The 24,458-nt window shown below is 40.4% G+C and overlaps 1 protein-coding gene and 3 non-coding genes across 4 annotated transcripts in view; 1 reads left to right on the top strand and 3 right to left on the bottom strand.

Annotated features, from left to right (window-relative positions):
• LOC146472946 (uncharacterized) overlaps positions 1-24,458 on the bottom strand; it is a 36,542-nt gene that overhangs the window by 9,365 nt on the left and 2,719 nt on the right. The window contains exons 2-17 of the mRNA XM_085118686.1: positions 17,857-18,819; positions 17,250-17,321; positions 16,333-16,825; positions 14,588-14,748; positions 13,748-14,033; positions 12,211-12,319; positions 10,044-10,433; positions 9,679-9,771; positions 8,773-8,856; positions 7,986-8,250; positions 7,436-7,619; positions 4,558-4,834; positions 3,057-3,250; positions 2,061-2,278; positions 1,105-1,346; positions 410-616 (exon numbers count right to left, since the gene is read on the bottom strand). Of these exons, the coding sequence (XP_084974812.1) occupies positions 410-616; positions 1,105-1,346; positions 2,061-2,278; positions 3,057-3,250; positions 4,558-4,834; positions 7,436-7,619; positions 7,986-8,250; positions 8,773-8,856; positions 9,679-9,771; positions 10,044-10,433; positions 12,211-12,319; positions 13,748-14,033; positions 14,588-14,748; positions 16,333-16,825; positions 17,250-17,321; positions 17,857-18,604 (4,023 nt within the window). The 5' untranslated portion in view covers positions 18,605-18,819. The remainder of the gene's footprint in view (positions 1-409; positions 617-1,104; positions 1,347-2,060; positions 2,279-3,056; positions 3,251-4,557; positions 4,835-7,435; positions 7,620-7,985; positions 8,251-8,772; positions 8,857-9,678; positions 9,772-10,043; positions 10,434-12,210; positions 12,320-13,747; positions 14,034-14,587; positions 14,749-16,332; positions 16,826-17,249; positions 17,322-17,856; positions 18,820-24,458) is intronic.
• On the bottom strand, positions 12,692-12,773 carry Trnar-ccu (transfer RNA arginine (anticodon CCU)). Its single transcript is given in 2 exon segments — positions 12,692-12,727; positions 12,737-12,773. It is a non-coding gene; the product is annotated as a tRNA-Arg (tRNA).
• Trnar-ccu (transfer RNA arginine (anticodon CCU)) lies at positions 12,872-12,953 on the top strand. Its single transcript is given in 2 exon segments — positions 12,872-12,908; positions 12,918-12,953. It is a non-coding gene; the product is annotated as a tRNA-Arg (tRNA).
• On the bottom strand, positions 15,350-15,421 carry Trnag-ucc (transfer RNA glycine (anticodon UCC)). Its single transcript has one exon. It is a non-coding gene; the product is annotated as a tRNA-Gly (tRNA).

Genomic DNA, 24,458 nt, shown 5'->3' with positions numbered 1-24,458 from the left:
CTCCAACCCACAAAAATGACCCTTGCCCTCAGTAGCTCAGAGGTTAGAGCATCCGATCTAGAACACGGAGGATCGTAGGTTCGAATTCCATCTGGGGCTCAGATTTTTTCTGTGTCCTCTTATGGTTGATTCTTTACATCTCCCTGTATTTTCCTTTATATAAAAGCGTGAAAATAGTCAAAAATGGAGAGATACGTTCACTCCCTTTTGGCCTCAAATTCGTGAAAATAACCTAACATTGGGCAATAAGTTCTTTTCTGATCTCAGTCTGGTTTCAAATTCGTAAAAAAAAGCCAAAAATCAATGATTTTAATCTTTAAAAAGCTTTTAAATGTTCAACACTGTGGCAGACTGCCTGAGTGACCAACAATGATACTCTTACGAGCGAAATCCACAAAACTGATCTTACCCCAATTTCCATTTCTTTGCTTGACGGCGGAGTGTAGCCTGGGATAATGTCTTGTCTAAAAGGCTGCATTTTCTGCAGCAGCTTGCAGCCAAACTTTGATCTTTTCAGGGTATTCTTAAGCCTGTCTGTGTTTGACAGGGATGCTGGCTCGTCTAAAATAGAAGGCCTGCGGTGGCCACTTCTGGGAGTATTCCTCAACCGTCTGTTCTGTTGTGGAGAAGAAAATAAGAAAATTCTTTTAAAAATCTCAAAACCACCAGATACAAAACCAATTGATAACTACATTGCTAGAAAGAAATTTTCTTTCAACCTGAAAAATTTTATCTCCCATAGCACGGTCTCACAAATTTCGCAATAATAAACCATTGGTTTTCATCAAGTCTCTGTGAGGTATTCTCTAATTTGTTTCCAGCATACTAATGCGGTGAGTGGGATGCAGGCATGCACGTTTCATTTTGGAAGCGATTGATTTAATTTGATTGAAGGAATTTTGTACCCAGAGCACGTATTTCTCTTAAATATCGAACTGGAAGAGGTATCTGGCCGTTAACCGTACTGTGCTTCAGAAAACACTTTGCCAAGAAAGTTAAGCTGTTGATCAAAGGAATTTTTTTAAACATTAGGCTAAGTAAATCCGGCCCCAAGGTTACTGACTCGTCCATACACATATCGTAGACTGTTGTAATGTCTTTTACCATGGTTTTGGGGTGTCTGAGCTTAGCTTTGAATGGCCTTCTTCTCATTGTAGACCTCAGATCGTCCAAGAGAGATTCCTCATCATCTGCCATGTCTGTCATTTTTGCCTTCTTTTTCTCTCTTTCTCGTCTGAGTCGAGCCGCCAGCTCCAGTAAGACGGCGTTGTCATTACAAGGGAGGTTGAAATGAACTACTCCCATGTCCATCAAGAGGTTGGTTAGTCCTTCCATAGTGTCTACACCTAATAATGTAATAGAAAGCAATTGTGCAAAATGTGCTATGTGCGACAGATCGACGCCATTGAACTTGTCGAATGCCACTCTTTGTTGAATTTACGTTCTGAATCCCTTCAAACCGTAAACGGTTTGAACCCAGGAGTCATGTAATAAGTACGTAAATTATGATCATCCGGGTGATTGTAGTCCTGAGAAGGACTGTTTAGGGTGACCTTCAATGGTTTAATCGCTTTCACAAGAGTAGTGTAAATCTTTTCCCGCTACAAATATTTCCTATATCCATCAGCCCCAGTTGCTAATCATTTTAATAACCAAAAATTATCCAAAAATCATTCAGTGGGAATGGTCAGTAACAACTAGATCAGAGCGGTTTTAAATTGAATTCCGTTAAAACAAAAACGAAGTAAATACTTTGACCAATCACAAGCGAAGTAAACGGCGCAATAAACCAATCAAATGTAGCCGGCGTAAAACGCGGGAAAACGCGTACGACCAAGACACGATAAGACACGGTTGGTGTTGGTTTGGCTTCTCATTGGTTGACAAAATATGCAAAATTGTCTTTGCCAACCAATCATAAGCGAAGCAAAGTAAGGCCAAAGCAACTGCTCTATCCAAAAGAAAAAGGTAACGATGATCCCAGTATCACAAAGTACTCGTCTCGTACCTCTTGGGCAAGACGTTTTAACGTTTCTAATTTACCAGTCTTATGTTGATACCTGTCAGATTCTTTAGAACAGTTTTAGCCTCCTCTCTGGTTTTCTCGTCATTATCTATGAGTCTGCGCACGACAGCCAGGTGAGCATCGTGACGCTGTACTTCCATCTCGCCTAGAGCCCAGACTCCTGCCCGACGGGTTTCGGCATCCTTGTGATAACTCAGTTTAATGAGCTGATTTTGCATTTGTACCTTTTTGTCTTCTGGAATACCAAACTCTCTTCCGTAGAAAAGTCATGTTGAGAAGTTAAAAGAGAAAGACAAGTGTGCAAAAAGAATTGACAAAGAACATAGTTGACATTAAAAATAAAGTTATCAAACAGCACTGAGAGAATGTAACTCTTTTATATGATATAGAAAACAAGCTAATGTCGGGCAAGAATTTACATTTAGAATTTTAAGAATTCAGCTCGTCAATTTTTCTTCTCTTTGTTAATGTTATAAGTCGATTCAAGATACGTTTTAAAGTGACGGAGTATTGAGTTAACGGGTTCAATCTTTCAATCAGATGAGTTTTTGACCTGAAACCTCTTTTTTGCTTGTTACACTGATGATAAGGGCAAATCAGTGATTTAAAGATATTAAAAAAGATTCTTGGCAAATTCAGGAAAATGGCCACCATACCACCGACGCACCACAATGAACTGGGGATTTTAAGTATGCCAAAAGAGTTTTTTTATGGTTTGAATAGATATTAGGTCCGGTTCGACTGGCCATCTTCAGGAATTTGACTAAATCGTGGATTTCTGTCGTGTTACGGGTAAATTTGGAGAATTATCTGCAAATCGTTTGCTCACACACCGATATTCAGTATTCAATTTGTATACCGGTAACCTCATAAATCTCTAACACGAGAAATTTTGTGCATAACTATATGTTCTTATTCAAAAATAGGGCCAACTGAAAACACCTCTGTTGCTTTTTTCCGTCATAGGGCCAACCATAATATTCTTATTTGTTGTATGCTTGTTCATTGTAGAAATTGCTATCTCCCCTACCTTTCAACGTTCTTGAACTCTTCACAGATATCCTGGATCGCCTCCAAACTATTCATTTTTGGCATAGCTACCAGCATGTTATCTATAACCTCTTCAACTGTGGCAGCAACAAGTCTCCTTTGTGCTATCTTGGGGTACCACTTCTTATGAGTGATTCGAGTCAATAAAGATAACTCCGATGATTTGATTTCAAGCTGAAGGTGGAATGAAAAAATATTTAAAAAGCGTGCACGCATCGACTTAACTGATTCTTCAAATTGTCAGAGGATTCAAACTTATGTTTTTCCGCTTTTGAAACAGTTCATCGGGAATTATTGTAGATAATAGCTGCTGGTAAACTGTTTGAATAGTGTCATTTTCTCTTGCTGAAGTACGTTTTTGTGTGAATAGTTAGCCTGTCATAGGTATATTTTCTTTTCTGTTTATGAGCCGGAAAGAATGCACGCTGACCACGCCAGTAGTCATACGCAAGGCCTTACATATATCTGATTACCTGAATAAATCTTACTACAAAGAACATTGCCGTTTGTCTTGTGATATATATAGAAACGTTTCGTCGCTTAAAGTGGAAATGAAATATATATGAAATGTCATATTTTTTAACTATGGGCAAAAGAATAACAAATGAGAGACCATCACAGTAATGTCCGCTGTTGCAAAAAGGAAGCACCCAAACTACTAAACTAGCTACGATCATCTTCAGCCTCACGGGTATGCTGTAAAAGCCCTGTTAATCCCCCTGTCTCCTCTCTATTCAGCCCCATCTCCAGTCATCCCCTTATTTAAAGGTCAGACTTTCAAGGCCCCGCCTCTTTAACCCCCACCCCCACCCCTTTCCATGTGAGAAAGCACAGATCTCAGGCTTATCAATGGCCAGGTGTCGATAGGATATCCTGGTTTTCAATGTGTAGTAGTACTATTGTGCCAAGCCAAAAATGACGCTTTTGTTGTAAATCAGCCTCTAACGCAGTTCTAAACCTTAACTTTAAATATTTTCAAGAAAGAAACGAAGTGAAAACTGTCCAACACGTACTCTCGCACTGAACTCAAACATGGCCACCAAAACAGTCTGCGGGGTGGCCCAAGAAAACAGTCAGGGACCCGGAATTCCGTGGGGTCCCTAGTCAATAACACATGTTACAACAGCTTTGATAAACGATCCAATATTGTTGTGCTTCGGTCAGTTGTGAGGAAACATTTTGGAAAAGCTAACTCAGCTTTTTCCCAAAAACCGTGATTTAAGCCACTCACCACTTCTTGAGGCCTACCAATAAATAAGTTCCCCGGAAGGTTTAATAGATCTCTTACGGTAAACAAACAAAATGAACAGCTCTCGGCTGGCTTGACAGCGCTGGTAGTGCATTGCACCGGTATCAACCTGTTCAGGCTTTCTTTTTGCAACTACTCAATTTGCGTATATACCTGCGATGATCTCTCATTTACTGTTACCGTATGTCCATGAACACCATCCATTTTCTCAGAACATTGCTCGAATTTTTACCTTCATGACACTCGCCGTACTTTCACTTTCACTTGGAGATGACTCATCGTTGTCAATAAACATCGTTTCCTCTTCTTCACTCTCCTCGTCCATTTCTTCCGGTGTTTCCAGAAAATCGGCTCCAGACCCCTCATAGCTACTCTCCTCGCTGACATCTTCGTAGAAGTCCTCCTCTTCCTCTTCCTCGTCATTTACTTCCGGTTCCGTTTCTTCCTCTTCTATTTCCTCCATTTCTTCTTCTTCTTCTTTTTCTTCTTCTTCTTCATCTAATCCTTCACTGAAATGAAATAATGATCCTGTTATCTGGAAAGGAGAAACTGAGTTCTTTCTAAAAAACAAAGATAGGTTACGGAGAACCTGCGATCGAGTGTAATCCAGGTTGGAGAATTAACTGCCTCAGAAAGACGTCCCTCTTCAAAGATGGAGCTAAATTAAAGTACAAGACTGGAGTACAAAGAGGGCCACCTGTTAGAACATGATCCATCTAAAAGACAATTGGCCGTAGTGGCAATGCTCAGTATCTTCTTAACTAGTAATAGTTGACACTACAGCTGCCCCCGCTGTGAAAAAGCTTTAAAAAGTTGGAAAACTGTGCGAAAGAGTTGTCTCAATGGTTTTTGCATTGTTGTAAAGTAGTTGTTTAAAAGTGACTATAGAGTTCTTTTTAGATGATGCGGTTGAGGATCTGTGGTCATTGATCTGGACTACTCAGATTATTGTACCACTTTGAGCAATGATCCACATTACCAGCTCTTTGGATTCACTGTAATTTGAGTGATGTCGGATCACTGAGCCTATTTCAAATCATCCGAAAGGAAGCCCCTGATTGTCAGTTTTTACCGACCTATTACAAAAACCGATCGCTCAAAGTTTTTCTCATCGTATTAGTTATGTTACTTAGCACAAGCAAAGTAAACGTAAACCGCTTAGTGAAAACTCTGTGAAAGACGAGGGTAACGTAAGCAGCTTGAAGTCGCTTGACGTGTGACAGAAGCCAAAACACGCGTAGGGATTTTTCATTTACTGCTAACCCTGTCATTGTGACGTCACAATCATTACCCACTAAATACTTGCGGGCGTTCTGTAATGATACGTCATCATTACCCAACGATTCCATGCGGGCGTTCAGTGATGAAACGTCATCATTACCCAACGATTCCATACGGCCCCTGTTTGAGCAAATCGAGATTTCATCTGGTATACAAACTGTATATTCTGACTGTAAATACATTTTGTATATATACGCACAACCTTCAATAATGGTCTCCTCGGGCTTTCGCCTCTGGGCAATTAATCGCTGGACTGAGGTTGGATTCAAGGAAGCTCTCCTCCAAACGATATATCTTAAGAATTGTTTCTCAACAATAGTCTATTGTTAGTCCAACAATAGGCTTTTGTCAAGAAACTATACTCAGGATACATCTTACATGCATACGTACAATCTTATTTATTTATGTCAGGGTGATACACGGTCAGAGTCAAAACTGATTCTGTTATCAAAAGGAGCCCCGGGCTTAACTTATCGAAACTTAGGTAAATGCCTCGGACGCTCATTCAAGGTACCGGCGGTTATTTGACTGACCCTAGTCATTATGAACAGATTATTATGGTAGCTTGACCCAAAAGCATACAACGAAAAGGGATAAACAGGAAATAGAATGTGATTTTAAGTGTATACCATAATGCTAAGACGAGGACTAACTGCCCATCGCATTCTCCAGGCTTGCTAGCCTTGGAAGGAAAATTTGTATTACCAAGAACAAGAAAAAACGTTGAAGTCTGCTGAATTTGAATCCACCACTACCTAATCAGATCACGATCACCGTCTAACCAGCTGAGATTGGAAGCCCACAGGAAGCAGAAGCCTCACTCAAGAACAGATAATATCACACTGTTCTTGAAAAAAACTGGGATATACAGCTCTGGAAGCTGTCCATCAAGCCGGCAAGCTACTTTCGTTTCAACTCACAAGCTGGTTGTCTTTAGTTATACCTACGGGCCATCTGTCATTTCTGTGAAAGTTCAGTTTCAGTCTGTACGTTATATTTCAGTTTGAATAGCTGAACCAATAACGGAAACGTTGCGATCATATAGATCGTTTCATGGTTTCCGAGTTATTTGTATTCTACTCTTTTGTCGAGCCATCATTTAATTTGAATTGTAACTTACAACAGCAAGTGCAATGCATCAACAAAACAACTCTGTAAAGTCCGAAAAGGACCGCTTTAAAGACACGTATAAAAAAGAAGGAGAAAATAAAATAACTTGTGGAGACAGGTTGCAACACAAAGTTTATTTGCTAGTAGTTGATATTTTTTAAGATTTTTTGATGTTATGATAGTATACAGATCCAGTTTAGTTAATGCATCAGTCAATTCCAGCTGTGCCCATCCCCCCGGGCAGTAGTGGGGCATTTTCCCGCACTGTCCATCCCGGGGGTCGGGCATTAGCCTTCCACCCAATTACCCCGGGGCATTTGACCATCTCTCTTTTTTTACCTTATAACATTTTTGCTTCTTCTAATGACCAATTCATTGGCAAATTCAGTAAGTTTCTTCTGGAATACGTCTAGATAGAACGCAAATGGGATGCTAGAGCTGCACAATGACCTATTTGGCACTGCATACGGGAAACAAGACTTAACTGGGACTAAATTTGGCCTGAATTACCTTAGATTTTATTGCAAATAAGTCGAGAAAGGAAGAAAACAAAACATTTTTGAGCCCCTACCCCGGGGCATTTGAACAACGTTTTGCCCCGGTTGTGGGGCATTTGCCAGCTTATTTTCAAAATATCCTAATTCCCGGGGGTCGGCCCGGGAAGGGGATGGGCACAGCTGGAATTGACTGATGCATAAGTAATACTGTGATTTTCCTACCTGATGTTTAGTGGCGCTTTAGCTCTTGGCGTTAATCGACGCCCTAACTTGGAAGAGGAAGCTGGCTGAGAAACTCTCCTTCGCTTTCTTCCTTCACTTCCTTTATCTTTTTTCTTGGAGCCCTCTTCTTTAATCGTCTTTTTCACGTGTTCTGCCTGCATTGTTTTCCAAAGTGTCCAGAAATCTTAAAGAAAATTTAGTCATTGTATTCTATTTGTGGGGTGTCATGATTAACTATGGCCTGAAATTTTCAAGTTGGTGAGTTAATGTAAATACAATTGACATTTCAAAATTACCAAACAAATTTAATTCCAATAGTTAACATTTTTATAGTAATGAAAACAAGGAAAAAGACACCACAGAAAAGTACTCCACGACAGCTATCACTTAACTGGTCACACATGAGGGTTCCGTCCACAAACCTCGAAATTAGAACCATATTGTCCAGCGTGATAAACATCACTACTGCAAAAACCTCCTCGATCACTTTCAGTAGAATGTTCATAGTTATTGAAAGGTTCTTGGTTCTGAGGCGAGCGCAAAAACATACCTAAAATTTTCGATATTTGTTCGTCATCCTCTTCTTCTTTTTCTATCACCTTTTTCTTTTTCTGTTCTGGGCGTTTCGTCCGGGCTATTAGCCTTGATGGTGGTTTTCTTGGTTTGACCCGTTTGCGAACAACAGAATTAGGAATATATCCATCTGGTGCGCATGGCCAGTACACTTTAGCGGGCTCAGGCTCAGTGGACAGTGGAGGCTCAACTTCTTCATCGTGGGGCTTCGTCTTTTTCGAAGACTCGCTTTTTACTTGTTGCTGAAACAAGAATAGGTGTTATGATAATCAGCCAGGCAAAAGGGTCATCGGTCATCAATTTAGTGGTCACTTTTTCACGGGGATGGTATAATGTCTCATATACCATGGCCGCTTGGCCAATCAAATCCCTGGAATTGCATAATACAATGATCCAGTTTTTAATAATCCTCGTTAAGGTACTTACTTTTTGTCATACCTTATTTGCAACCTAGTGTAAAATTATGGGTGCTCTTCACTTACTACACTTTCTGCAAATCGGATACTTTGTTTGCTAAGCGAAATCAGAGGACAAGATAAATTTGTCCTTCTTCATTTGAGATGATCTGTCATTATTACTTTAATTTCTTGGATGCAAATTACGCCTTTTTGATTGGTTGTTTATCCCAAAACAGGTTGAAAAGAAATGCTTAGGTCCCTAGTGATGAATAATTAGGTGCCATGAATATTTTTTTCTGGCCAACATCTTAATGCTTTTTTCGGTTGTCATATTATATTGTGAGAAATCACTTTTTTTACGGTTACCTTCCATGCGTTAACTATTTTAGCGAGGGTTGCGTTTGAAGGCGTGTGGGCAGAAAGTCGTCTTAGAGCCATCATCACATGAACCTGAAGGATAACATCACCGCGGTTGCACAAAATCAGTAAGTACCTCACAATCTGAGAAAACATTACCTCGATCTCTCTTCAAAGCATTACCATAACTTATCAGTTAAAACTGGTATGGGTGATACAATAAAGAAAATAAAGCCAACTTATGCATGCCGTCTTGGGTTGACAAAAATGTTCTTCAATAACTTTGAACATAAAGAAGGTAGACGTCAAAAGACATACATTTTACAAGCAAACATGATAGACATTCTTTGCCTATGTGGTGTTAACCTAAACTCTATCTAACAAATTACGAAACAGTATAATGAAATAACAAAAACGGTAAAGCCGAGCTCACTATCGGCATTCTTGGGCCCCTACTTTTCCTCAACCATTTTAACGATGTGCACAGTCCCCCTTCGTAATTGTAAGTCAACACCTATGCAGATGACACCCAAATGGCATACAAATCAACCTTACCGATTTTACTTAAATATCAATCCTGACAAACTTCAATACAAACCAATAACTGGTGTAAATTAAAAACAAAACTGGTGTAATTTTCGCAACGAACGATATCGGAGAGGGCTAAAAGGTTTAAGAAGTGGGATATGGTTCCTCAAAAACTGTATCGCAACACCTTGAAAACACCTCGAAGCTTTACTTCTCTAGGGCTGAAATTTGTCAGTAGAACATCGTAGAAAATTCCTGGCAGCAACAACCAATCAGTATTTCCTCGACAGAAACACTCTTTCAAAGGTCCAGTCAAACTTTCTTAGTTGCAATAACCCACGAGAATGAAATCATGTTAAATCGTGGTAGCACAAATGATATTCGCACCTGAGTGGACAACCTTCTAGATGCTCTTCTTTTCTGGAACAGATCCATCACCTCCTCCTCTTCTGTTTTTTGTCTTACATGAACTGTTTCCTTCTGCAAGCAGATCAAAAGATTTCTTTGTAAAATACTGGACGGGACGTTCTTGCTGACCAAAAAAGCCACTTGATTAGGTTGGGAAGAAGAGTAAGTATGTATAAATGGTATTTTTTTTAGCTTCTTTATGGCCCTGTATCATTAACTGAGACACCGCAGAAAAATGACAAAAAAATCAAATTATTATCGTATTATCAGCCCTTCTTGTAACCGTCTGAAAGAAAAAGGTTAAAGATTCAGCAAATAAACAGTCTTGAAATTTAAACTTGTACCTTTTTCTTCTTCTTGGGCATTTTTACTTCTGGTGGTTCGAGTGGCCTTCGCTTGCTAGCCTCAAGAGGCATCCTGGGAACACGTTCAGGATCGTACCAAAACTTCAACAAATCATCAAATTGCACATGGTCTTCAAACTGGTCGTTATCGAAATGCGTCGTGGACAGAATTTCCAAATATGGTAGTGGCAAGTAGTTCAGAATGGTTACCAAGCTGATGTGGGATTGAAAACCCACTAGAATGTCTCCACGTGAGTTTGCGAAGCACACACCGCACAATGACTCGTCAAAACACATCTCTCTCACTAACTGGTTGTCACAATTCCAAATTTTAACGCATTGGTCCTCACTTGATGTTGCAAATAAACCAAGCGTCGAGCAGCACGTGAGCTGTTTTTGAGAGAATAAAGAAACAAAATCAATGAGTCTCTTTCTAGTGTAGCCGACCTGTATAATGCTATGTTCACAGAATAGTGCACGCCATAATGTAATGTTTAAATTACAGTTTTACCGAGTTTTGAGTTAAAACTCAAGAGTCTCAGAAGGTTGTCATTCTTATCCAAAAGACCCGTCTAACACAATAGTAAATTGGCTTTTTAGTGCTAGATAAAACTCACTTTTCGCGTACACCCCTGAAAGAAACTAATTTCTATCAGTGCCTGGATGTAATCGTGAGAGTATGACCGGAGGCCCAGACATTTTGGGTGGAGTTTTCTCGTCTTTTCCTTTACGACAAGAGTTGATTTATGGACTTTGGCTCAGACTATTTTTGGTGATTTCTATCACTAATTTTGGGCCGCCACATCGGTTATCCATCTAGGTTCACTCCGCGTTGAACACGGCTTAATTTTTCAAGTCTTGTTTTTCACTTTTTTTATAATACCGAATTTGGCCAGTACCCTAACTGCTTCGTAGCCTTCTTCCCGGAGAGTTTATATCGATCAGTGGGGGCGTTAGCCATCCTTGCTGAGCTGCCTCGATCCATGGATAAGACCAAGGTCATCCCGTTCCTACGTAATTGTGCCGTCCTTGGAACCTACAAGACCACTCAAGTTTGTGTTCGTCCCTCCAAGTCGTCTCCTTTGAGCGTTGTTCGTTGAGCGTAAATCGCGTTTGGTTTATCTCCACGACTGTCCGTGCTAAGGTTACTGCTGGTGTTGTTGGTGGATCCTTTGCATGATATGGTGAGGTACACTCCATTACGTTTAGCCAACACAAGAGTTTCCTCGAGTTGTACCATGACAGTCGTCACGGTGTAGTCAAGATGACCCTCAACAAGGATGTCCCGTTCCATGAAAGTTGGTCGGGTTGTTATGGAAAATGTTACCTCCATGGAGCGGTAGAGTTCTGTTCTAAGTCTAGCTCTGGTACTTGCCATGCTTCTTTTTACCACCTTTGCTATTTGATCTTCCGGACGTATCCGACCCTCTTTACCCTCCTCATGTCCCATCGATATGTATGCCGCCTGTCAACAGTCGGTGCGTCATCATAACTCAGTGTTGTTGCGGTATGTTGACTTCGGTAAGCATTCTCTGCAGGTTCTGGAATATGACCACAATCGGCTCGGCTACTGGCGGATGCTGACAAATCAACTGACCAATTGCCGTCCCGTCTACTTTCCGGCGTTCAGACCTGGACCGGTCTAATCTTCCTTCCTCTTTACCGCACATTCCACCTTCTCTCCAGTGCACCATTTGTGTAGTGCTTGACTGTCTAGAGATAGTGTTTGGTGAGTCGCCCTCTTCGGATTATCTCCACTTGTCTTCTTTGCTTGTCTGTGACGTTTTTGTTTGTGTCCGTAGTCTGAGATACTTGTTGCTCCGTCTCTTTCATTGGCCTACTGACTCGATTGTGTAAGTCCGCATGGCAGATAGTTTGGAGGATGTTTTGGTTTTTGCTGTGTGAACACACACATTTGGCATTGTTCTCCTCCCCCTAGGATGAGGTCCGAAGACCATTGCACTCACGCTGGCTCACCCAAAACATAAAGGCTCTCAGTTAAAATCAAGTAATGCTCATCGTCATTTTTAAATTGCAGTTCAGGACGAGAACGAAACAGTGTAAAGGCGTTTTGTTGATTTGATGCTGTTCTTGTTCAGTGTTGCTGTTCTTATTGTGTGTCGGTGTTGTTTGTGGTATAGTGCGCTGCCTCGCATATTTTTCTTACCCCATTAATAGGTGCGGAGTGTCCTTCGTCTCTGGAATGGGTTAAAAACTCGTGAGTCTTTTTAACTGTGTTGAACACATTGGCTCCACAATTGTTTTCTTCTCGCACTCTGATGGAACAGAAGAGGTTGCAAAGTGTTATCAAATCAATACTCGGGAATCTTTCTCAGACTACTTTTTATATTAAAAACTAAATGCTTGAATTATCTAAGATCAAGTACGGTACGTCTACCATACTTTCAAAAAAGGGCCATTGACGAATTCAACTCTTGACGAACTGCCAAAAGATGAAAGTCGTTAGCTGATTGATCTGTTGTGCGCATGGGACTCAAAAACTTAGTCACTGCAGAGATCGCACTTCGTTTTGTAATTTCTTAAAGCAAAATAACGTTGTTGCTGTTATTGTTGTTTCTTGTTGTCGCTTTTCTTGTTTTTGCTGTTGTTTTTGTCGCTAACATGCGATAGTGAATAAAAAAAGGGAACACCTCCGACGGGATTCGAACCCGCAGTCTTCGGCTTCTCCGGACTAGGAGGCCGACGCCTTATCCATTAGGCCACAGAGGCGACGAGGAAAAACGGGGGCAAAGAGGTGTTTTGATATTTCAAATTTTAACGAAAATTTAGATAACAATTATTTTTTTAATTTCAGAGCTTCCACAGTTGCCTCCGTGGCCTAATGGATAAGGCGTCGGCCTCCTAGTCCGGAGAAGCCGAAGACTGTGGGTTCGAATCCCGTCGGAGGTGCTTCTCTTTTTGTATTTTACCCATGTACAGTCAACTCCCTTTATTGCGGACTCCCTCGAGACCGGAAGTTGTACCTAACAACAGATCTCTGTTCGCGCTCGATGCATATGTTTCTTTCCTTTTTGCGCGCAGCGTCGAAGCTTGTGAAAGCAGCCTACACAAATTAGTTTCAATATCACGACTGATATACGAGGCCAGAAAAATGTAACGAAATATCAACCAAAACCTAAGTAGATCGACGGTCAACGCGTTCATCAGTTTTATTATGAGGAAGACTACATTCTTCTTTGCGCAATGTTTTCAACCTCAACAGTTCAAACCGGCTGTACGTTCTAAACTTTTAACCGTTTTTCCAATGATCAGTACAAATTTTTGTCAACTGCAAAATAGCTCGAGCAAAGAGAAGAAGTTAAGAAAACATTGTGTGGAGAAGAGACGAATTCAGTCATAAGTGGTAGGCTAGCCCAAAGGAAGTACTTTAGAACATGAAATTAAATTATTAGTTGCATCGTTACGCTACATGGACATGAGACAGATATTAGAAAGATTTTGAAAGACTATTTTGATGGCTTACAGTCAGATAAGCACAATTTTTACTCCCTATTCTGCTTTGGAATGTATCTCGCTTCAAGCTCCGTTTCTTGGGTGCCGAAGGCAACGAAGGTGAGTTTTCTAGCAAAACCTTCGTCAGAGTACATGGTAGCAAACCTCGAGTGTATCACTGAGCCCTCAGTGTCTGGCGATTAGTTTATTAAAGTAGAGAGATATGAGGATGGACGAAGCCAAACCTTCACCTGCACATGACGACGTTGTTATCTGCCATGGCCATACATAAGGTGTTGCCCGCCATTTCCAGGTCTCTTGGCAGCTGAAGCAATTTCACAAGAGCCATTTGTTGGATTGACACGTAACTGACTTCCCGATGGATAAGTTGCCATATCCTGACGGTGCAGTCAGTACCGCACGAAACTAGGTGGTCATGCGATGCAAGATTGTCACGTGACTCGGTCAATGAAGCTGAAACTCTTAGAAACGTAACCTCGCCTTGATGGGCTTGAACGTTTTCTTTCATGTAGGCATCTGAAAGGAAATAAAAATATACATTAGCTCTCTTCACGTCAGATAAATCTTAACTCCTGTAATTAAGTCTATGTCATCAAATGGACTCTCAAGAAGACGCAAGTTCATCGCAATATGCAAAACTTTTGTAGATACTGCAATGTAGTCTACCACTGCATCGAAAAAAAAGTAAACAATAATGTGGGAGCCTATTGGAAAAATCGTTACTAGTATACGCGAGCGCATTGAAACAGATGCAATACAATACAACAAGCTTTATTCCACCGCCCCCCCCCCCCCCCCATCCACTCTCCAAAAAAAAAAAACTTTCAGTCACAGTACAGTTATGATGCTTAATTAATTATTTAAAAAAGGGAGGGGGAGGGGGGGCTATCTGGAGTAACTACAGAGTTAAAGCAGTCTGTTGTTGTTCTTTATTTGATTGTTAATTTGTTTGCTTCCTTGTAAGGAGAAAGATAAATTATGAATAGTTCTTATCGTGTGACGCCGAAATTTTATTCCATTGTTTTTGAAAGGTGTAATTACAGGAGTACAATGTCCTAATCCGACGTCACCTTTACTGCTGACCAGTGATATTTGTCCATTGTAGTGTCCAGCGAACAGTAATCCTGACTTTAAAGGAATTTGATTTTCATCCAGAGCGAACTCTGCATTCATCATGGCTAGGCTACAGACTCCTTCATCCGGGCACTCGGCAGCCCACAATTGATGGGCACTGGGGAAAAATCACTCAATGAGAAACTTTTGTAATAGCCACCGTTCAATATTTCCAAATATTAACATGATTCCGAGCACTACTAGAAAACGACAGATAGTACAGCTGCGTTTTATGTCAGTTATTCATCCCGTAAAGGGCCGAAACGTGGTATCTCATATATTGTTAAAAAAGAAAGCGCTGAGACACCGAATCATAGAAAGACGCAAACAATTTGTCGCAATCTGTTTCTATCTCTCACAAGGTTTCAGAAAAAAGAAAAGAATATGGTCAGAATTTTTGGTGAATACATACCGAGACAGCAATTTACTTTCGAGGTGGGTGTAGAAATTATACATTTCACTTTCGTACCAGCGCTAAATAACCCCTGCTAGATATCTCGAAGTTTTGAATCTGGTTGCATTTAATACATGTGAATAATAACTCTACAGTTTTAAATCAGAATTTCGTTGCTGGAAAAACCCGAGTCAGCGGAAAAACCAAGGAAGAGTCTGGAACTGACCGACTTACAGGCCAAAAGAGAGTGAGGCGTCAAATTTAAAAATGCTTCATCCTGTTCAGGAAAATCAGTTAAGAAAAAAAAAAAAAACGAAAAGGGAACTGCGTCGGCCGGGAATCGAACCCGGGTCAACTGCTTGGAAGGCAGCTATGCTCACCACTATACCACCGACGCCTCACATGTTTTATGTTAGCGCTTGACAAGGGTTTTGTTCAATCTTTAAAACGTCTTTTTACAATATCGACTTTCGAGCTATTTTAATTGACCTTAACTTATACAATACACATTTTTGACGAAGTTGTAACCGAATTGCCACAAAACAATCCTTATAACAAAATTACAACCTGTGCTAGCAGGGTTCTTTATCCGCGGCTTACAACGTACCAGTTTTTCTTATATAATTTACGTATCATTAATAAAGCATTAGCCCTTAAAGGATTATCGTAGAGACTGGCTCTCCGACAGCCTGAACGGAGACGAATGAAGAGTTCCACATTAGTTGATGATGATGATGCCAAGCTTTGACTGTACATGTCAATCTGATCTAAGTGATCAGTCTGATCAGACAAGTCGAAAGAGGGGTTGTTTTCGCCATGCAACTGAGCGTCGTAAAACCAAAACCATGTAAGCACTCTAACCAAACACAAAAAACGTAAACATAACAACGAACCAATCAACACTCGAAGTAAATAACATTATACAAGTAAACTGCCTCAAGTGCGGGAAAACACGCCGTCAAGTCACTATTGGTTTGACGCGATTTTTTTTAACCAATCACGGTGCACTGAAGCAAAAACAAAAGTAACGGAAATTATGTTCGACACCCTATTGAAAACCGTTCTAACTCCTTGCTTGTTAAGACTGCAGAAGTGATTTGTCATTCCTATTACTTTGCAAACTTTGTTTTCGGTTTGTTCCGTGTACTTTTATTCGGTTTTGGCAAGCTCGTAATTCATTCCTTTGCAGGATGCAGGCCTTACTGTTACTATCGATACCTTTTAGCCCAATGTTGCAAAATGTTGATCACATTATAGATAATAATTTATTTATTTATTTATTTATTTATTTATTTAGATGGTTCTTACCAGCATGGGTTGGTATCACTCTCAAATACTAGGACCTCCCTGGTACTAAGCACCAGATAAATCTTCTCTTGTCTCGGGTCATGAGCCACATCAACAATGTCCGCTGTCATGGTTGTTATGGGCAACACAGTGGTGAGCTCATAACCATGAACAGGAGACACAAGCCGCACCCCACCATCCTCAGCATGGAGTAAAACTCTAGCGGGGTACCCAGGGCATTTTACTCTTTTCCATTTCCTAATGCGTGAGCTGAGACTGGTAAAGAGACTGTGAAATAAGTTCAGACTCCAGATTTTCACATGATGGCGAGAGTGATAATAGAGCAGATCACTGCTGAGTAGTTCCATTTCAATGATTTCTTCACCAGTTTCCAGTCTGAACGTTTGAGTGCAAGTGTCGAGGTTCCACAATCGGATAGTTTTGTCCAGGGAACTGGAAATGAGGAGGGGCTCGTTGGGGTGCACCAAGAGTTTGGTGATGGCAGCAGTGTGGCCTGTAGTTGAAATTTAAAAGCATTTCAAAATACGTTTTAGGTGAAGTAAAAAAAAGAATTATCATTGTCCTATCTCATTAAACACCGGGCCATTAGTAGCCTCCAACGAAGACATTCTTTGGCTAGTCACGTCACGCACTCCTCTCCAAGAACGACGAGGGTGGAGTGCGTGACTTAACGAGCCAAAACCAAGAATCTCTACGTGGGCGAGGCCATTACAAACCGCCATTTTTTTGTTTATTCAGTTTATACATTTACTTCAAAAGGAATACGTCAAGTAAGGTTGCTTTTTTATTTACTTTTCCTTGTTCCATTTTGCTTTGTTCTGATGTTGTTTGTTCTTTAAACGTCAATGCATTGAATTCTGTTTAGCCTGTGGTTACTGAAAGTATTATGACCAGAACATGTAACACTTTTAACTTACCTAGAAACTGTGTTACCATTGGAAAGCTGTTTAGACTCGTGCTCCAGGCTCTAATTGATCCATTTTTGTCACCTGTTAGAAAAGATAAGATGATTTCTTGAGCCATAAAGTCTCATATTTTATGACTCGTAGAATGCATTTTTTTTCGTTGTCGTGAGTAAAATCAAATATGTGAAATAACCATTATACGTGGTTCAAAGTGCAAGAATCATCTATCTTCGGTATAGTGAAAATTGGACTTTTAATGTGACGGCATCTCTTATTTGGCCAATTTTCAACTGAGTACTTGTGGAAAGATAACTTGGACTTTTTTTGTGAAATCAATGTTTTCTAGTTTTCTCTTTATGAAACGTGATACTTTTCTAACCTCCCGTCCCCCCCCCCCCCCCCCCACCTTCACCAAACACACTTCTGACTTCCTAGGGGAAAAGGCATTTTACGCCTTATGTCTTTTCTTAGATCCCCCTCTCTCCGCCTTTGTTTGATATCGGATGTTAAGTGTTTGATATAGCTTCTCCAACCATCGGTAATTCTTGGAGAAATTCAAAGAAAAAGTTCATCAAATTTTTATCGTAACTATAAGATCACATTTCCATTTTTCCCATACCTGTTATGAAGTAACTTGCAGGGTTGTAGAACACACATGTTGTAAAGGAAATGTCGCACTTCTTGTGAAAGAAACACCTTTCTCTGTGACTCGCAATATCTATCATGGAAATTCTAACATCTGATATCGCTAGTATCCGCTTCGATGTGCTGTCCAGTGTCATTGACATCACCCAATCAAGCGGCGTAAAAGAACAGCTTATTAACTGGCCAGGTATTAAGGGATCCGTTTGACCAATCGGGAACTTCCACGTCATTACTCCGCCAGCAATCCCAGTTATGATCTCATCCCTTATTTCATTGTAAGCGAGACTGAGCACAGTTCTATTCACGACTGTGGTCGAAAGGGAATGGAACTTGGCGCTGAAAATCCTCATCGTCAGATCCGTACAGTACATGACATAAATCCACCGCCTCTGTAAAAACAAGATGTGCAAAAACTTGAGATCTGTGGAGATGGTTTGGAAAGCATTTGTTGAATTTCCAGGTTGTTGGTCCTTGGTCAAGTTCCAGATGTTGATTTCGTTCTTCTTTCCAACGCCATAGTGTAATAGAAAGCTGTGTCCAGACCCAGTGTTTACATGAAGTACCACTCGCAGTTGCTCTGGATTCCAGATCTCCTTCTGAAGTTGGAAACCATAAGGAATGCTCACACAGAATGGAGTTTCCATTGGATTTTCAACAATGTCCTTTATCTGTGGAAACACGTCTGCCCAAGGTGGAATCTTTGATTTGAATATAATAGACATTACTGATCAACTACCACTCACTGTCCCAGATCGTACAGTATTCGTTTTCTTATGACTTCCAGTTTACGGAGGTGATTTTTCCAGAATTGTGTCTTGTTGTTTCTTTCAAAGCCATTATCCATTTTCAACTGATGAGTTGGAACAGTTAAACCAAGTCACTTTAGTGATTAATTTGATAGCAACCTGAGTCGCAGAGATCCCTCAGCCTACCGCGCCTAAAATGAAAACCAAATCAGAGCATTGTTCACGCAACGCTCTAATTAACAGCAAAACGTCACTCGCGTAAATATAACGTTCGATTTTGAATGCGCGCGCACACCGACGCGCAATAGTTCAGAAGGCGGCCTGTAGAGCTGTGATTGTTTGCATAGAAAGGTTATTTGCAGCGGAACCGTGGGGCTCGGAGGAGCCGCAAATGTTTGCCTTAGCGTGAACGATACCACCGCCTACGCAAGCTATCCGTGAGACGAATTTAAAGAAAATTACGGTCACATACTTTTCGAACAAAGCCACAGACAAGACCGTTTCCTAATGTTTCGAGGTCTGTGAGATTGACCATTATCAGTATCAAGTATCAGTAACCATTGCTTAGCATGCTTTCGATTTCTGCAAGCATTCTTCAGCTTTTCGGCCGCTACTAGTACAGAGATGCTAACCTCTGAAGATCTGAAATCTGGAGATTTTTATCTTCTGAGCCCCCCCCCCCCCCCCCCCAAACAAAACTGATGCACTTAACTCTCCCCCCCCTCCCCCCATTGGCACAAAATTCGCACGAAAGTAGAGCTTTTTTGTCCTGCTCTTTGGTTGTCTTGCTTTTTGGTTGAACGTTTATATCCAATCAAACAGTCGCTTATATTGCAATAATGATAAATTAAAAGCGTCTTTTCTTTGGTTTCCGTCACAGTTTGTGGAAGATTGGGTAAAAAAAGGTATGCAAATGCGCCCATGAGACGATGTTTCTTAAATTTACAGAAAATTTAAGTTGAAATACTAGACTATCATACAAATAAGACGCAAAGTAGCTTTTATCCGGGAGGTTTAGTCACCCGTACGGGAGACCGGGAGATTCGTTCCGTATCCGGAAGGACTCCCGGATAATCCGGGAGAGTTGGCATGAATGCTAGTATACTCGGCTATAAGCTGTTATAACTTAAATTCCATCAGATATCTTCGATCGCTGCTTTGGGATTCGTCAGATTGTGTGACGTGACGCAATCTGCCCCGAATAAAACTGGCATATGTCAAGCAAACATCCCCCCATATTTCCGTCCCAAATAAAGGCTCTTGCTTCTGCATCACACTTGTGAAGCGGAAGGCGCTCACGGTATAAATTATTATTATTGAAATAAAGATTTCCTTCGACGGCAATATTTTTTCTTAATTATGACTTCTCATGCTCAAGATATATCTGCATAACAACTAGTCTGTGAACAGGCTCCTGTTTCTCCTTAGGTTCCTAAATTTTCCCAATCCTAATTCCAAAGAAAGTCCAGATTCCCATTGATAAAAGTCCCGTAAAAAACGACAAAACATCCACACTAGATTTTTTCCAAGGCGTCAGCACTTTCCCCTTAAATCCGGAGTCTTTTATTAGAAGCTGTCAATCAATCCGCGCGCGTAACATAACTTTCCGTAAAGTTAACTTCCGGTTGTTGTTTCAAAATTTATTTTCGAAAAAGGAAGGGGGCGAGGACAAAAATCGAGCTCGGAGGGGTGGGCCCGGCTTGCCGCTTTTTCTTTTCGCCCTATACCCCGCTTGGGAGCCTGTTCATAGGAAAAGCTACACAACAACGCAATTAATCAGTCGCTCAACGCCTCTTTAAAGAGGCAAAAAGGCTAATTGCTTCTCGCTTGATCGACTTCTACCTAGTTTTTTTGCATGTCCAACGCCGAAAGGAGGCGGAAGTGGAGGTTATAAATGTGTCAAGTTTAAAAGCCACATGTCACCAGTTGATGGACATTTGGTTGGAATCCCATGTACAAAGAATTCTTTCCGTGTATGATTAAGAGATTGCAGACGTAACGAGTATCGAAGTACTTGCCAAATGCTCGAGAATACTCGTGCTACTCGGACGCGACAGTAGTATTTTGGACGAAATGCGGCCGAATTTTGTCAACCAGAATTGCAGAAGCGGTGCTCATTGTTTGTTAAATTAAGTGTTCATTCTTATTGGACAGTCTAGCAAGTCAGCTTCAGTGAAAATGATAATCATCTATCGATATCTAAATGAATTTACAACGAGCAGCAAAAGCCGGTTAATCCACTTAACCAGTGTATCTGAGAAACAAAATTATGAAGTCGCAGATGCAAGTGTTTCTTTTGCGGTCATGTTGCCAAATTGTAATCGAAATACTGAAAATGTCCTGAAGACTTTCCTTCCGCTTTTTATAACTTCTTCTCGAAAGGAAACCGGTTCCGATCCTCTTTTTAATTGCTCTTCGTTCAGCCTACGAGCACAGCTATCTCCTATCGTATACTCCAAAGTTTTGTTTTCAAACTGGTGTTTTTTCGGAGGTTTGCGGTATCAAGTATTTTTGATAAGGAAAGATTGTTGGCACGATAGATGTAGGGATCATTCTAGCCATTCCAAATATAACAGAGCTCAGTTGTGGAGAAAAAAAAAACTGAATTTCTCCAAGACTGGCTCAACTTAAGTAACAAAAATTAATGCCTTGGTTTAGAAGCACTACCTAATTGACTTGCGGTATGGAGCTGGTGATAAAGGCCTACGCTGAGTCTAAAGTGGAGCACACATTTTTTTAGGAAAGCATATGTGCGAGTAACAAATTTTTGCGGACCGCGGAGAATTTTGTTTTATTTACACGTTTGTACATTTCACTGAGTGATCAGTAACTGATCCCAGTGATATCACTGTTTTTACTGATCATAGTAGGATCATTCTTGTTGTTCTTCAGTTTGCTTAAACGACTGTAGGTCTCCTCGAATTCGCAATCAATTTCACATCAAACTTTCACAGGGTTGTCTGACTTGTTCGTCACAGTCATACAAAAAGCGCGCGAGGTAAGTTTAAGGTAAGTTTAAAGTTTAATGTTAAGTTTAAGTGCTAATGTTTCATTTATCAAAAGAGTTGATAACTAAAGGTGTTGGCCACCATTGAGAGATTCGAGCGTTAGCACTAGAATCTCTTTATGGTGGCCAATTTGCCTAAAAGGCAATCATCTGACTTATGAGACCCCTAAACCGGTTTCTCATGCTCCAAGTTCCAGAGAGTCCGTGATCATTCCTATAATCCCATAAGAAAAGTAATAAAAAGGTATTTATCAGAGTCATTAGATCCTTAACCCGGTTATCATTTTGAAAACAAACGATAAAGTTCCTGAGAGCGATTATTTGTATTGAAACTATTCAGATTTGAATCTGCGGATTAAATTCTCAAGTCTGGCTATTTAAGTAAAGACAGGAGTGATTCCCTCCTGGTTATGAGAACTACTAGAGCGCGAGGTACCATCGTATTACGTGTGTTCTCGTCTGCTCCAAATTTGTTTGTTTATTTGTTTACATTTTTGATCGCAAGTATGCCAAGGATGTTGCGGATATGCGTCCTACACAAAGTCGGAAATGTGTGAGTGGTTTTGAACTACTAATTGGATTAAATGCCCTCATTTCTAGCACATCATGTTTTATGTCACAGTGCAAAGCAGGAGATAATTACAAAGTTGTTTACTTGACCTCAGGCCGGCAACAACTGGGCTGTTCGAGCCTACGAGTTTTATTAATTTTGCCATTACTATTGACTGATTTCGACCGAGTTGAAAGGTAAGAAGAAAAAAACTTGTAGCTTAATACAAACCCTGCATGTCTCCACTATCTGTGGATCTCACTGGTTCAGGACCCGGTCAGGAACATGCACACCATTGTCTAACTTCTCTGTGAGTCACAACTGATCTGTGTTATTTTTTTAGTGGACAAACTGATAACCAAACAGACCAAAGTAAATTGCTATAAGATATACTATTTGATTAAGTTCAGTTCATATAAATCACGTTGTATCGCTGCCGTCGGTCTGATTTAAAACTCTCCAAACGCATTGGTACTGTACCTTTTTTGTCCTCGGCAATCTTCGGAATTATTCGGATATCTTCGGAAATTCTGGCCTCGCGCTTGGCACACATTTATGATATCGAAATCACATTGAAAAAGGATACTTCAAGAGAACAATGTTTAACCCTTTTTAAAAACTTCGTTTTATTCGCATGTTTTTGAGTTCGCCTTGTTCTGGGTTGATTTTGTAACATTATAGCGATAGGAACTGTCAACAACAACACATCGTTTTCTTTCTGTGTTTACATTGATAGCTGGCCCCCCATGGAGTTACAAGGTCAAATATTCCACTTTTTTGGTCCTGATTAAACTAGGAAAATTGCATTATGTTGTCAGGCTGTAGCTTGAGAATTTAAACTGGAACCCTTTCATTGCCCTCCACATCTATGGCACGATATTTCACTATAATTGGCAAACTGAGGGTTGCATGCGATGAATGATTTGTTTCACAGGCAGATCACACAGTGAGCATGTCGCATTTTTAACCTATGTTTTTCTTGCATTAAACTACCTTGAAGATATTAAGTTTACTAGAAATTACCAGAGAACGTTAAAAGCACTCCTTGTGACTTGCCAATACCAGAAGCCTCTTCTTTCAAACGTTGTATCTGGGATTGTTTGTTTTCTGACACTGAGGCTCTTCTCTTCTTGTACCTAGTCGGGGGAGGACAGGGGTTAGGGGGAGGAGACGGCTGACATTTCAGACTACTTGGACTACTTGTACCGAGCGAGTAAAATTATCGTTCGCCGGCGAGCGATAAATCGAACAAAAAAGGTTAAAGGGTTAAGCATAAGTTTGTAGTATAATACGTTCTTTCTGTTTCTGTCTTGTATTACGCTTGATTTTGCTTGTTTTACTATTACTGATGTTCTTATATCTATTCTGTAACCTTTCAATATGTACTCTACGGTTGAATGAATAAAGGCATTTATTATTTATTCATTTATTAGAAGTGTTTCAGGCACAGTTTGGCCTTTCATTCACTCGTAAAATGGTAAAAAAAAAATCGACCTTCTCCAATTGTTCAAGTGTGGCTTGTTTCAAAGAAAGAATGAAAACGCACAAATGTGGCCGGAAAAGGTTTTTAAAACATGTCTAAGAAAAACTAAGAATCAACAAGTTTTTCGAAATTGATTTAACTATAAAAGTTAACCTTAAAAGAGAACGACGTTTCGACCGTCCGACGGTCATTTTCAAGTTCAAAATGAGAAGTAAAATATGTGTTTATATACAATTGTGAGAAAACTAATGAGATGCTGACTTAAAAAGCTCTAAGATATTCACATCTAAACAATATCAAAAATAATAGCGTGAATGATAAATACAAAGGAACGCTAAAAACGATAAAAGGTATTTAAAAGGTATTTAAAAGTGAAATAATTAAACAAATAACTTCGCGCGGATCGAGTCGCATTGTTTGTTCAGTTTCGGCTTTAGGTCGCGAATAAACAACATCTCGAAGATCAAGCAGTCGAGTTTGCTCTGACACTTTCTCAGGATTCTGAAGTTGCTTTTAATGGTCTCTGGATCCTGTCCATGGTCTCTGGATCCTGTCCATGCTCGTCGTTTACATTTACTATTTCTCGCTTGCATTATCCTGAAACCGTCGTAGAGAACGCCATCACACATTTTATTGAAACGAAAGTTACTGAGAATGCATGTCCTGAACAACGGGTATCCGACGAACGAGCTCTCGTCAGAATCGTCCTACCTTTCAAAGACCAGAAATCGGCGAACGCGGTAAGACACCAACTTAATGATCTCAGCCGAAAGATCGATGCTGATGTCCA

This window comes from Pavona decussata, unplaced genomic scaffold (genome assembly GCF_977016875.1).
Source record: "Pavona decussata unplaced genomic scaffold, jaPavDecu1.1 SCAFFOLD_95, whole genome shotgun sequence".
NCBI lineage: Eukaryota > Metazoa > Cnidaria > Anthozoa > Scleractinia > Agariciidae > Pavona > Pavona decussata.
This window is presented reverse-complemented; position numbering and strand designations above follow the sequence as displayed.